This window comes from Schistocerca piceifrons, chromosome X (genome assembly GCF_021461385.2).
Source record: "Schistocerca piceifrons isolate TAMUIC-IGC-003096 chromosome X, iqSchPice1.1, whole genome shotgun sequence".
In the NCBI taxonomy this organism is placed as follows: domain Eukaryota; kingdom Metazoa; phylum Arthropoda; class Insecta; order Orthoptera; family Acrididae; genus Schistocerca; species Schistocerca piceifrons.
The window spans coordinates 736,233,426-736,245,990 of NC_060149.1; the positions used below are offsets into that span (position 1 = coordinate 736,233,426).

General features: G+C 41.9%; 1 protein-coding gene across 1 annotated transcript in view; it reads left to right on the forward strand.

Moving 5' to 3' along the window:
- The window catches only part of LOC124722682 (putative ammonium transporter 3), a 234,576-nt gene that overhangs the window by 31,649 nt on the left and 190,362 nt on the right, over nt 1–12,565 (forward strand). The window contains exon 3 of the mRNA XM_047247825.1: nt 2,598–2,755. Within this exon, the coding sequence (XP_047103781.1) occupies nt 2,598–2,755 (158 nt within the window). The remainder of the gene's footprint in view (nt 1–2,597; nt 2,756–12,565) is intronic.

Here is a 12,565-nt window from a genome sequence, read left to right on the forward strand (position 1 = left end):
TAAACTAGTATGGAATGACATAGGACAGTGGATTCCTTCTGGTAGGAGCAGAATAAGGGACACAATGCAGCTGTAGTCTCCTTGATAGTACGTAGTGTACTCGAGAGGCCAACAGCCCACTACAAGTTGTTCCATCTAAGAGTGCGTAAAGGCCTTATCTGTCTCCGTAATTCCTCACCCGGGATCGACAAAGCAAATTTTGGGCAAGTAAGCAATTTCTAGCTAAAAGGTAGGCTAATTTATTCCCTGGGATACCACCATGGCTCATGACCAGAGACAGACCAATGAGCAAGTAGTTTAAGGTCGGAGACAAGATCGTGAACACTAGATATCAAAGGGTGACAAAAGTACCATCGGTTGATAGCCAGGTGACTGGTCTTTGAGTCACTATAGATTAGGTCTGTTTAATAACAAACAAGGCGCTGTTAATGGCTATCAGCTCCGCTTTAAACACACTGCAGGTCCACTGCATCGAACAATGGCAGGAAATGTAAAAGCATATCCCTTCCAATCCAAGGCTTTAGTGCTGTCAGTGTAAACGACAGCAGATCCCCGATATTCCTAAAGAACTGAGGGGAATAGACGCAGAAAGGTCATTAAAGCGACTGAAACTTCAGGGTCTTGAAATACATAGGTCCTAGTTCGTTAATTTGTGATTTGCTTACTAACTGAGGATTGTACCATTCTAAGAGGAATAGGTAGACGTCCCACCAGAGGGTTGAGGCACATTCCATCTGGGAAACCCACCCGAGGGTGAGCGGCAGGTGATCGATACAATCTGTATGAGAAAGTAAGTTGGTATATCGGATGATTAGGAAATCGTCGTATAGTGATTGCGTGAGTGAGACAGAGTTGATACCGTCGCAGCTGAAAAGGTAAGATCCCGGTTTCGGCGGGGAGATGTCTACAAAAATTCAAATAGCTCTGAGCACTATGGGACTTAACATCGGAGGTTATCAGTCCCCTAGAACTTAGAACTACTTAAACCTAACTAATCTAAGGACATCACACATATCCATACCCGAGGCAGGATTCGAACCTGCGACCGTACCGGTCGCGCGGTTCCAGACTAAAGCGCCTTGAACCGCTCTGCCACATTGGCCGGCGAGATAGTCTACAGGACTGTTACAGAGGATGATAGTAGCCAATCTTATACCACGATGATGTACAAACCCCAGAGCTGCAAGTGCCCATGTGTCATAGATCTAACAACCGTAGTCCAGCAGAAATGAGATCAGGGCCTAGTAAATGCGGAGTAGAGTAGCGCGATATGGTTTATGGACTGATAAAAGGAGTAGGTTCAGTGTGGAAAATATTCAGGAAATAATTATAACTAATACTCATTTTTAGGATTTGTCATTTGTTGATTTTTATAAAATTCTGTTTGGAAGTATCAAACTCCTGTATTACATTCTTCTGCCAAAGTAAAAAAAAAAAAAAAAATTAACTACTCAGGGAGGAACTTCGAGGCCAGTTACTGAGAGTGAGAAATAAGTAAGGTAAGTAAGTAATACTCATTATCTACTCTAGTTAAAGGCCTCGTTACTTTAAAGTGATATATTGTGTCTGCATACGACAACAATAAAAGATTAAAATACTCATTCGATACTAGTAATGCAAGGTATTTCGATTTTCTTTTTTTTTTTTTTTTTTTTTCAAGTGCGAGTTTTAACAAGAAAGTACGATGATCTGTGTAGTTTTAGCATAAACCAAATATTTTAACAAAAATCCACTGCGTGGGTTTATTGTTAACAAATGTTTCCGCAAAATGTCGATACATTTCAACTTCTGATTTGCGTCCCGTAATTTGATTTTGGATATCTAGTCACACTGGGTTTTTCAGCCTAGCAACATACACCATTTTTATAAAGTTATGAGCTGCATGCGAATTGTGACCTATGTTTAAGAGGGTAAAAAGACTTCATAAACAGCTGCACATGATTAGGTTTTTAACTACACGAAACATGGTAATGTTTTATGGCAGGCTAAACAATATTACTCTCTGAAGTGTTCGTAAGTAGGTGCTACATTTAAACTCAACAGTTGAGAACATTCATAAAGAAGAGCTATGTGACCATTCATAAGAAGTGGCTGATGGGTTACTGAATTCGAGAGAATAGAGTTGTCAGTATAACAGTACGACTTTAGAAACGCACCAAATGCCAAATTTCTTCCACGAGAGCATACAAACACTAGTTCTACGATACAAAAATTATGTTAACAATGGGTAATTTGAGGTGATCATGTTGAAAACGATTGAGAATGATAACTTGCACGTACAATAAACGATCTTTGATTTTCTCATTTTGTGTGCCAGTCTTCGTGTTAAATTGCAATAACACGTTATTTCCGTATAACCCTCCTGTTTGCATTACTCTGTTTCTTAGTTCAATCATTCTCAATAAATTGTGACTATTCTTTCCTCCTGCGGAAACATTAATTTTTCGTATGTTAAGCTTTTTTTCTGAGTAACTGCGATAAAGCTCATCAGAAGCGAAGCGCATTTGCAGAAGAGAGTTAAATTTAAGTTGAAGTTACTTTTAATACTATAATTTTGTCCAAATTTAGCGTGCATCATACTGTGTTTGTATTTTCAGGTGCAAGTTTAAGTCATACTGCGTATTTTCATTCTTGAATACAGTGGTATACTGCATTCCGGCGGGATGGATATGGGGCGAGCACGGTTTCTTGTACAATCTTGGAGTGGTCGACATTGCTGGATCTGGTCCTGTACACTTAATTGGTGGAAGCTCAGGTAATGTAACTATCAATAAGTCAACAGCCCATTATTAAAATTCAAAAGGCTTAAAATGAAAATAAGATTGAATTTTTTTAGTGAAACTTTTTCTTCATCATAAGTGTAGAAATTAGTGACTCTCAGTCGAAAAGAAGGAGCTAGTTACCTAAAACCGTCGTTTAGATGTAAACATTGATTTACGCATGTTTTATAACTGAGTAACTGAAAGACTGAAGTGTTACACTCTTTGTATTATAAATTCTGGAACAGTCACTCTTACGGTGTTTCTAATTTCAGTCAATTTTGTTGTACTTTCATATGAATTTTTCGATTTTCGAACTTATTCTGAACTTTACCTACTTTCAGTTTCTTTTGCACACAGAAATAAACTCATGTTTCTCAATAGTCTCTTCTGATATTCACCGTGATTTACGAGTGATTCCGGTTGAATTTATTAGTTTCTATGCAGTACTAACAGCATTCTTTTTTATGAACGTTTCATTCTAATGACTTTTCTGGCTTTACAATCAAACTCCGTGATCTGCTCCACATTCACGTCTTTCAGTGATTCCTAATAGTAATTCATATTGCTCCATTAGCTTCGGAAGCTTAGGTTCGTCTTGTTACCATGTAACTTTAGCATTAAGAGTAATATTTTCCCTTACTCTCTACTTTAAATGTTTAAGGAAAGGAAATACTATACACGGTTAACATAGTGGAGATATGATCACACAGATTATTATGTACCTTTTCAAAATGTGACATTGATCTCTCCTTAAAAATAACGTTTTCACATTAATAGGAGATACAGTAAATACATTCGTCATATATTTAACATGTATGTATTGACCAATGTGTTTACACTGTGTGAAAACATCACAGCCGTTCAAGGAATAGTCCGTTTCGATAGCCCGGGTTCGATTCCTCGCTGGGTCGGAGATTTTCTCTGCTCAGGGACTGGGTGTTGTGTTGTATTCATCATCATCATCATCATCATCATCATCTCATCCCCATCGACACGCACGTCGCCGCAGTGACGTCACCTAAAAAGACTTGCACCAGGCGACCGGTCTACCCGACGGGAGGCCCTAGCCACACGACATTTCAAGGAATACGCTTACCGTTTCTTGTGAGAAAGTATCTGCTAAGTGTTCAATAGCACTGATTACGCCCATCTGGATAATGCTTCTTTCGTGTGTCAGCTATTCCAAAGACCATGGATCATATCTTCACCCAGTAGCGTCACAGTGGGAATAATGACAGGGCAACTAAGTGCCCGCATCGATTATTTGTAGAAACAAATTATTGCTGTGAAGATGTTTTTCCGTCAGGAGTCGAGGTAACGTAATCAGTCTACCCCACGAGGCATAGACAAGCATGTTCGCAACGTATAGCCGTTTAACGTTTCCCCTTCATAACCAGCGTGTCGTCTGACTCGGTGGGCAGCAAGTCTTCTGATGTGGTGCTTAACCACAAAAAACTTCAAGGTGATCACTGCGTTGAGACTCCTCAGGAGGAAGATTTTTTCCTATATCAGACTTCGAGAAACCATAAATTGAACAGTTGCTGAAAGATTAAAACGGTGTACCAGAAGAGAGCTAGACCCTTGCCCAGAATTTCATCGCTAAATGCATGGACCTGGTTCCAAAATCCAGGTCAGCACGCAGTTTCAGCGTAAGAAATGTTCATAGCAGCGTACATCTAGATGGAACGTGAAACATTCACTCTCCATGCAGTCGATAAGGGGAATACCACTGTCATTCTCCAGCGCTGACAATACGCCAAAAGTCTGCAGTGTACTAGGCGAGAGTATCTTTGACATCATGAAGTCGCTCCGCTATCATTATTTGGCATATCAATCTATATAACGAACACAGTCTTCGAAAGTTCGTATTCACTAGGAAGGTACTGTGTCAAATACATTATACTTTCCTCTGGTCTTCCCTTACGTCGAAAAGTGTAGGCATCACGTAACGAGCATCACCAGAATAGTAACTTTAGGACATAGACATTCCGATCAGTTCTCAAGTGGTGTAGCTTTCCACAGCAGTGCCCATGTCACACTTCCTCCATCTCATAGCTTAAAAAACTTGACAAGCTCATGATTAAATTGCTTAAAGTCTATATATTTTTTCAAATTGCAACTGTCATCTGGTACACACCTGGAGAGCGACAAGTTAGCTTTCTCTGTGTTTTCTTAGTAGTATATTTCTTAAATTTCGTGGTTGTTTTTCTGCTTAAGAGGTTTAATTTCGCGTTGTTTTTTTAAATGTAGCGTTGTAGTTATTCATTTGTGTCTTTTGAAAAGCCAGGGAACGTTCGTTTCAGCCCGTTAGACGTTACTAAGGCTCCAACTATCGCCTGGCAAACACCTACAGAGCGGCAAGTTACGTATTTAGCTTTTTTGCGTTTTCTTGGTAGTATAAATCTTAAATTTCGTGCCAGTTTTTCTGTTTAAGAGGTGTAATATCTATATTCAGGTAGTCTGTAGTACAGTTGTAATTACTTCTGAACAGTTAGCTACACAGCTCATTAAGGCATCAACCTCCATTGGTGACACGTCGGGAGGGTAGCGAGTTGCATATTTAGGTTTCTATCTGTGCGTTTACAGTTTACTTCTCGGTTAGCCCTGTTACGATGGGTAGGATGTGTGCATGCTGTGTTGGAACGCAGGAGGAGCTGGTCGCAGTTCGCGAACAGCTGAATGCTCTTTTGGCTACGGTCAGCAGACTTCAGGCTACTGCCTGGGTGTGTAGTAGTTGTGAAGAATCTGGCGCGTCGCATGGGACATCTTAGGTGTCACTAGTTTTGCCCACGGGCTCTGCTGCCGAGGCACCTTCCAGTGTAATTTAGGCAGTGGATATGCCCTCAGCACAGGGTGAGTCTCACATGGGAACGCGTTCTCGTCGCTCGAGGCGAAAGCTCAATGTGGATAATGGCGGTTTTGCCTTACCTATTCGCCCTGAGAGTGGGCAGGGTGCCGCTCCTCCAGCAGGGTCTGAGCAGGCTCACAGGGGCAGGAGTCCGGTAGTTATCGGGAGCTCCAATGTTAGACGCGTTATGGAGCCCCTTAGGGAAATACCATTCAAGGCTGGAAGGAAAGCCAAAGTGCACTCGGTGCATCTGGCACGGGGCCTCATCCGAGATGTGGAGGAAGCTTTGCCTGTGGCTATCGAACGTGCAGGGTGCAGTCGTCTGCAACTCACGTCAGCACCAACGACGCCTGTCGCATGTGTTCTAAGGGCATCATAGGCTCATACTGAAGTGATGAAGGCTGCTGAACTGGTCTGGAATCGAGTGGAGGGTTTCAGCTAAGGGCTTTGCCGACCCTGTGACGGTCTCGGCTGAAGATTTCTGGGCCTGCGCCGTTGCGTGGCGACTTGTAGGTCTCCCCTTCATAGGTCAGGGGTGCACTACACAGAGGAAGCAGTTACTCGGTAGCACGGTGCTTGTGGACTGCCCATTGGGTTTTTTATAGGCTAGTCGGTAGACTGAGGTACCCTGACATACGCTCTGCAGACGATATGCAGATGGTGAAATAAGACGGCGTTCAGAGTAAACTCACTTCGGCTGTCATACTTTTATCAGTAAACTGACGAAGTATTCGTAACAAAGTTCCCCAGTTTACTACCCTCCAGGAAATCTCTCGCATTCCAATTATTCTCTAGTATGAGAGCTGACTGAAACCCGAATTAGAAAACTCTGAGATATTTAGAAGGTCATGGAACGTACACCCGAAAGACGGATTAAACGCCGTAGGAGCGTGAGTGTTCATTGCAGTTGACAAAATTTTGTCTCCACTGAGGTCGAATTTGAGTGTAACGGTTAAGTTATCTGGTGTCGTACCACAGGTCTCGATGAAATCAAGTGAATTTTTCGGTATTTGTACCGGGTATCCGATTGCGCTGTGACAGTTTTACAGACATTCAAGGAAAGTTTACGGTAAGTAGATCACGCAATATTAATTGGAAGTAATTTTAACCTACCGAGTATACATTGGAACGCTCATGGATACATTGCAGGGGTTACACACAGCGGTCTAAGGCGTTGCAGTCATGGACTGTGCGGCTGGTCCCGGCGGAGGTTCGAGTCCTCCCACGGACACGGGTGTGTGTGTGTTTGTCCTTAGGATAATTTAGGTTAAGTAATGTGTAAGCTTAGGGACTGATGACCTTAGCAGTTAAGTCGCATAAGATTTCACACACATTTGAACATTTTTTTGGTTACACACATATAGTCTTGCGAAGTACTTTTGAACACGTTTTCCGGAAACTATTTTTAGCAGTTAGTTCTGCAGCCCACAAGCAATGTAAATATTTTACACCTTGTAGCTACAGACAGGCCTGACCCTATCAACGGTGTAACTATGGAGACAGGTATTAGTGACTGTGATCTCATCATAGTGACTATGATTACTGAATTCAATACGAGTAAATCGATTAAGAAGCCTAGCAGATTAATTGTGCTAGAAAGAGCTGATAGGCAGTTTTTAGTGTCCCACTTAGAGAACGAATTGACATCATTTAGTTCCAGTATGATGGACAGCGAAGAATTATGGGCGAGTTTTAACAGCTTGTAAATCGTGTTCTGGAGAAGTATGTGACAACGAAATTCGGAAAATGCTGAGGACTCAAGGGCTGTTGAACTCTCGGTTCAAAAGGAAACGCACAAATAACGACAGGCAAAAGTTAAAAGAAACTGTGTTTCTCTACAAAGATCTGTGCGCAAAGCATATAGCAACTACTACCGTCATACCTTAGTAAAAGATCTTGCAGAGAACCCGAAAAAATTCTGGTTCTATGGTAAATCGCTAAATCAGTCTAAGGCTTCTATCCAGTCACTTGTTGACCACTCACGTGTGGCGGTAGAGGATAGCAAAAGGGAAGCCAAAATTTTATATTTCGCATTTAAGAAATCGTTCTCATAGAGAATCGCACAAACCTATCGTCATTTGGCTATCGCACAGACCCCTATGGAGAACATAGTAATAGGCATCCCCGGCGTAGAGAAACAACTGAAAGAGCTGAAAACAAATAAGTCGTCAATTCCGGATAGAATCTGAAAAAAGCGAAGCTGAACTTGTGCATAAGAAGGGTGAAAGAACGGGCCAGCAAAACTACAGTAAAATATTCCCAACATTGGTTTGATGCAGAATTCTTTAACATTACCTTAGTGTGAATATAATACATTTGCTTGAGACGGAAAAGTTCTGTCCACGAATCAGCAGGATTTCAGAAAACATCGTTCATGCGAAACTGAGCTTGTCCTTTCCTCACGTGATATTCTGCGAACTATGGATGAAGGGTGACTGGGAGATTCCATATTCCTAGATTTCCAAAAAGCATTTGGCATCATGCCCTACTGCAGACTGTTAACGAAAGTCGGAGTATACAGACTGGGTTCCCAGATATGTCAGTGGCTCAAAGACTTTTTAAGTAACAGGATCCAGTAGGTTATCCTCGACGACAAGTGTTAATCGGAGATAAGGCTATCGTTCAGGAGTGCCCCCCCTGGGAGGTGTGATAGGACGGTTATTACTTTCTATACACATAAATGATCTGGTGGATATGATGGGCAGCGATCTGCGGCTGTTTGCTGGCGAACAGAGGGAAATCAGAGCTTTTACGGAATGATATAGGTGTTCGTTCTTTCATCGCGCTGTACGAGATTGGAATAATAGAGAATTGTGAAGGTGGTTCGATAAACCCTCTGCCAGGCACTTAAAAGTATTTTGCAGAGTATCCATGTAGATGTAGATAGATGTAGATGTAGATGATGCTGTGGTGTACGGGTAGACGTCATCGTTGTGTGATTAGAAAGATACAAGATGAGTCAGACAAAATTTATGTTTGTTGTGATGAATGTATAAATATATTAGTTAATACAGATGAGTACAAAAAAATCTGTTAATGTCCGAATACAGCATTAGTTGTGTGCTGCTTGACACAGTCATGTTGATTAAACATCTAGGCGTAACGTTGCAGTGCAAAATGAAACTGAACGAGCATATGAGGATTGTAGTGGGGAAGACAAATGGTCGACTTTTGTTTATTGGCAAAATTTTAGGAAAACGTGGTTCATATCTAAAGGAAAGCGCGTACAGTACACTAATACGACACATTCTTGACCACTACTCGAGTGTCTGGGATCCACACCAGGTCGGATTAAAGAAAGACATCGAAGCAGTACAGAGGTGGGCTGCTATATTCGTTACCGGTAGGTTCGAACAACACGTAAGTGTTACGGAAATGCTTCGGGAACTCAAATTGGAATCCCTGGAAAGAAGGCGATGTTCTTTTCGAGGAACACTATTGAGAACATTTAGAGAACCGGTATTTGAAGTCAGCTGCAGAAATATTCTACTGCCGCCAATGTATATTTCGTGTAAGGACCACGAAGATAAGATACAAGAAATTAGACCTCTTACGAAGGCATATAGATAGTCGTTTTTCTCTCGTCCTGTTTGCGAGTGGAGCAAGAAATAAAATGACTCGCAGTGGTACAGGGTACCCTCCGCTACGCACCGCACGGTGGGTTTTGTAGTATGTATGTAGATGTAGTTGTAGATCTACGGAGAATATGATCAACAAATTATTACAGCACTTTATCACAGACATTTACCAATTTGCTCCCGTATCAAAATCAGAACATCATTCTGATTTCGTCTTCAGTGTTAGCCAATTTTTTTAGGTATTTGAAGACATACATGTTTTTTGGAACTCGATAACTATATGAATTACCTGAACTCCGTCCAACCTACTTCAAATTCGCTTTGGAATGCGGAAATGACCAACTTCAATTCCAGAGAGTTCTTGTTATGTACAGGGTGATTCAAAAAGAATACCACAACTTTAAAAATGTGTATTTAATGAAAGAAACATAATATAACCTTCTGTTATACATCATTACAAAGAGTATTTAAAAAGGTTTTTTTTCACTCAAAAACAAGTTCAGAGATGTTCAATGTGGCCCCCTCCAGACACTCGAGCAATATCAACCCGATACTCCAACTCGTTCCACACTCTCTGTAGCATATCAGGCGTAACAGTTTGGATAGCTGCTGTTATTTCTCGTTTCAAATCATCAATGGTGGCTGGGAGAGGTGGCCGAAACACCATATCCTTAACATACCCCCATAAGAAAAAATCGCAGGGGGTAAGATCAGGGCTTCTTGGAGGCCAGTGATGAAGTGCTCTGTCACGGGCTGCCTGGCGGCCGATCCATCGCCTCGGGTAGTTGACGTTCAGGTAGTTACGGACAGATAAGTGCCACTGTGGTGGCGCTCCATCCTGCTGAAATATGAATTGTTGTGCTTCTTGTTCGAGCTGAGGGAACAGCCAATTCTCTAACATCTCCAGATACTGTAGTCCAGTTACAGTAGCACCTTCGAAGAAAAAGGGACCAAAAACTTTATTGGCTGAAATGGCACAGAAAACGTTCACCTTAGGCGAGTCACGTTCATACTGAGTTGTTTTCCGCGGTTGACTTTCCCGTTAGTGTGGAAAGTTGCTTCATCACTAAACACAATCTTTGAAACGAAAGATTCATCTGTTTCCATTTGAGCAAGGATAAAATCACAGAAATCGATTCTTTTAATCTTATCAGCTGCAGACAGTGCTTGAACCAATTTCAGACGATAAGGTTTCATAACTAACCTTTTTCGTAGAACTCTCCATACAGTTGATTGTGGAATTTTCAGCTCTCTGCTAGCTCTGCGAGTCGATTTTCCTGGGCTGCGAACAAATGCTTGCTGGATGCGTGCTACATTTTCATCACTCGTTCTCGGCCGTCCAGAACTTTTCCCTTTGCACAAACACCCATTCTCTGTAAACTGTTTATACCAACGTTTAATACACCACCTATCAGGAGGTTTAACACTATACTTCGTTCGAAATGCACGCTGAACAACTGTCGTCGATTCACTTCTGCCGTACTCAATAACACAAAAAGCTTTCTGTTGAGCGGTCGCCATCTTACCATCAACTGACGCTGACGCCTAGTCAACAGCGCCTCAAGCGAACAAATGTACAACTAAATGAAACTTTATAGCTCCCTTAATTCGCCGACAGATAGTGCTTAGCTCTGCCTTTTGTCGTTGCAGAGTTTTAAATTCCTAAAGTTGTGGTATTCTTTTTGAATCACCCTGTATAAAGGTGATGAACCGACCGTACATAGAGCCTCTAGGAGGCCCGTAAATACTGATTTGTCCTTACAAGCGGTCAGTTATTGTCACTGTATCGTCACACCTAGGCTGCCCATCGGATCCTCTGACAAATTTAGCCCAAGGAAAGAGATTTCTAGCTTCAGTAGCATTGTATTCGATACTCCTTGCAAGTGTGAATTAAGTAGTCATCTGGTACACTGATTTAAGTTGATAACGACCGGGAGAGCGCTAAGCCGACCACATGCCCCTCCACACTCGCATACAGTGATGGCTTCGGCTGAGGATGACACGGTGGCCGGCCTGTTCAGTCGGAGTTTAGTTTTGGTACACGGATTAATAACGATTAATCATTGAGATGTAGGTGAACAGGAAAGCCCATAACTCAGCCACGAATTTGGAAAGGGCACAAATTTTACTCGTTAGCTGAAATGTTACTGAAGAAAAGAAACATTTAGGACTGAAATCAGATGAAAAAGGTGCACTAGTATTGCTTAACAAATCAGTATTTTAAGGAGATATGGAATTAAGACCTTCTGATATTTAGAAGTGCGTAACGAGCATAGGATTGAAGTGAGTGATTATGGAACATGGTAACATGACGACAAGTTACCTAACCTGTAGCGATCACATCTCGACGTGTAACTACGGACGGTGGGCCGGCGGTACATCGTTCGAAGGCGTAAATCACGGAGGTAATTTACACTTTAGGGTCTACGCAATCTGAATAGAAGTATCCGAATACCTGCTACCGAGCGTTAATATGGCATGTGTCCACACTTCAACTTTATGACGGCTTGAGCTCTGTTGGGTACACATTCAATGAAGTTTCAGTTTCTGTGGAGGAATGGCAGCTCATTCTTTCTCAAGAGCCGGAACGATAAGTTTGACGTTGGATGCTTGAGTCTGGATAGAAGTCAACGTTCTAACTCATTTTCAACGTTTTCCAGTCCATTTCGGAAATGTATTGTATACACAGCATTTCCTCATTGATTTTTCTTTATGACAAGGTGCAGTGTCATGTTGATACAGTCAGTACACATTTCGATAAAACATGTTAATATCCTTCCTCATTTAGCGTTTTTTTAAGCACAATAAGGCGGCCACTCCTTAACAGCAAGAAGTACCCCATACGCTAACACCATCTCCTCCGTACTTCACTGCTGGCGGTACACAAGATCGCAGGTAACACTCTCAGGCATTCACCAAATCCAAACCCTTCCATAGGATTGCCACAGAGTATAACATAATTCATCACTCCAAACTGTACACTTACAGTTACCCTTTTCCAGTGGCATTGCTGTTTACATCACCCCCAGTGTCGCTTAACACTGTCTACAGAAATTGGTGGGTTAATTGCTGATGCTCGACCATTGTACACTATTCGTTTGTTCTCTGTGCTGATTCGCTGTGCTAGCTGAAATGTTGGTAACACTTTGGAACTCAAGAGTGACTCCTTCTGCTGATTTTATGCGATTTTTGCAACCCTCCGCAATGCTTGACAACTCCTGTCTGTCATTAGGCCTACAGGCCTAACCCGATACTTCATGTCTCCTTTTAAACAGGCGGGTCCACTGTCACGACATCTAGTGGTCAATTCCTCTTTACCTGCAGGTTTTCGGATATCTTTGATCAGATAGACGCTCATGTTATTCCTCTGAATGCGT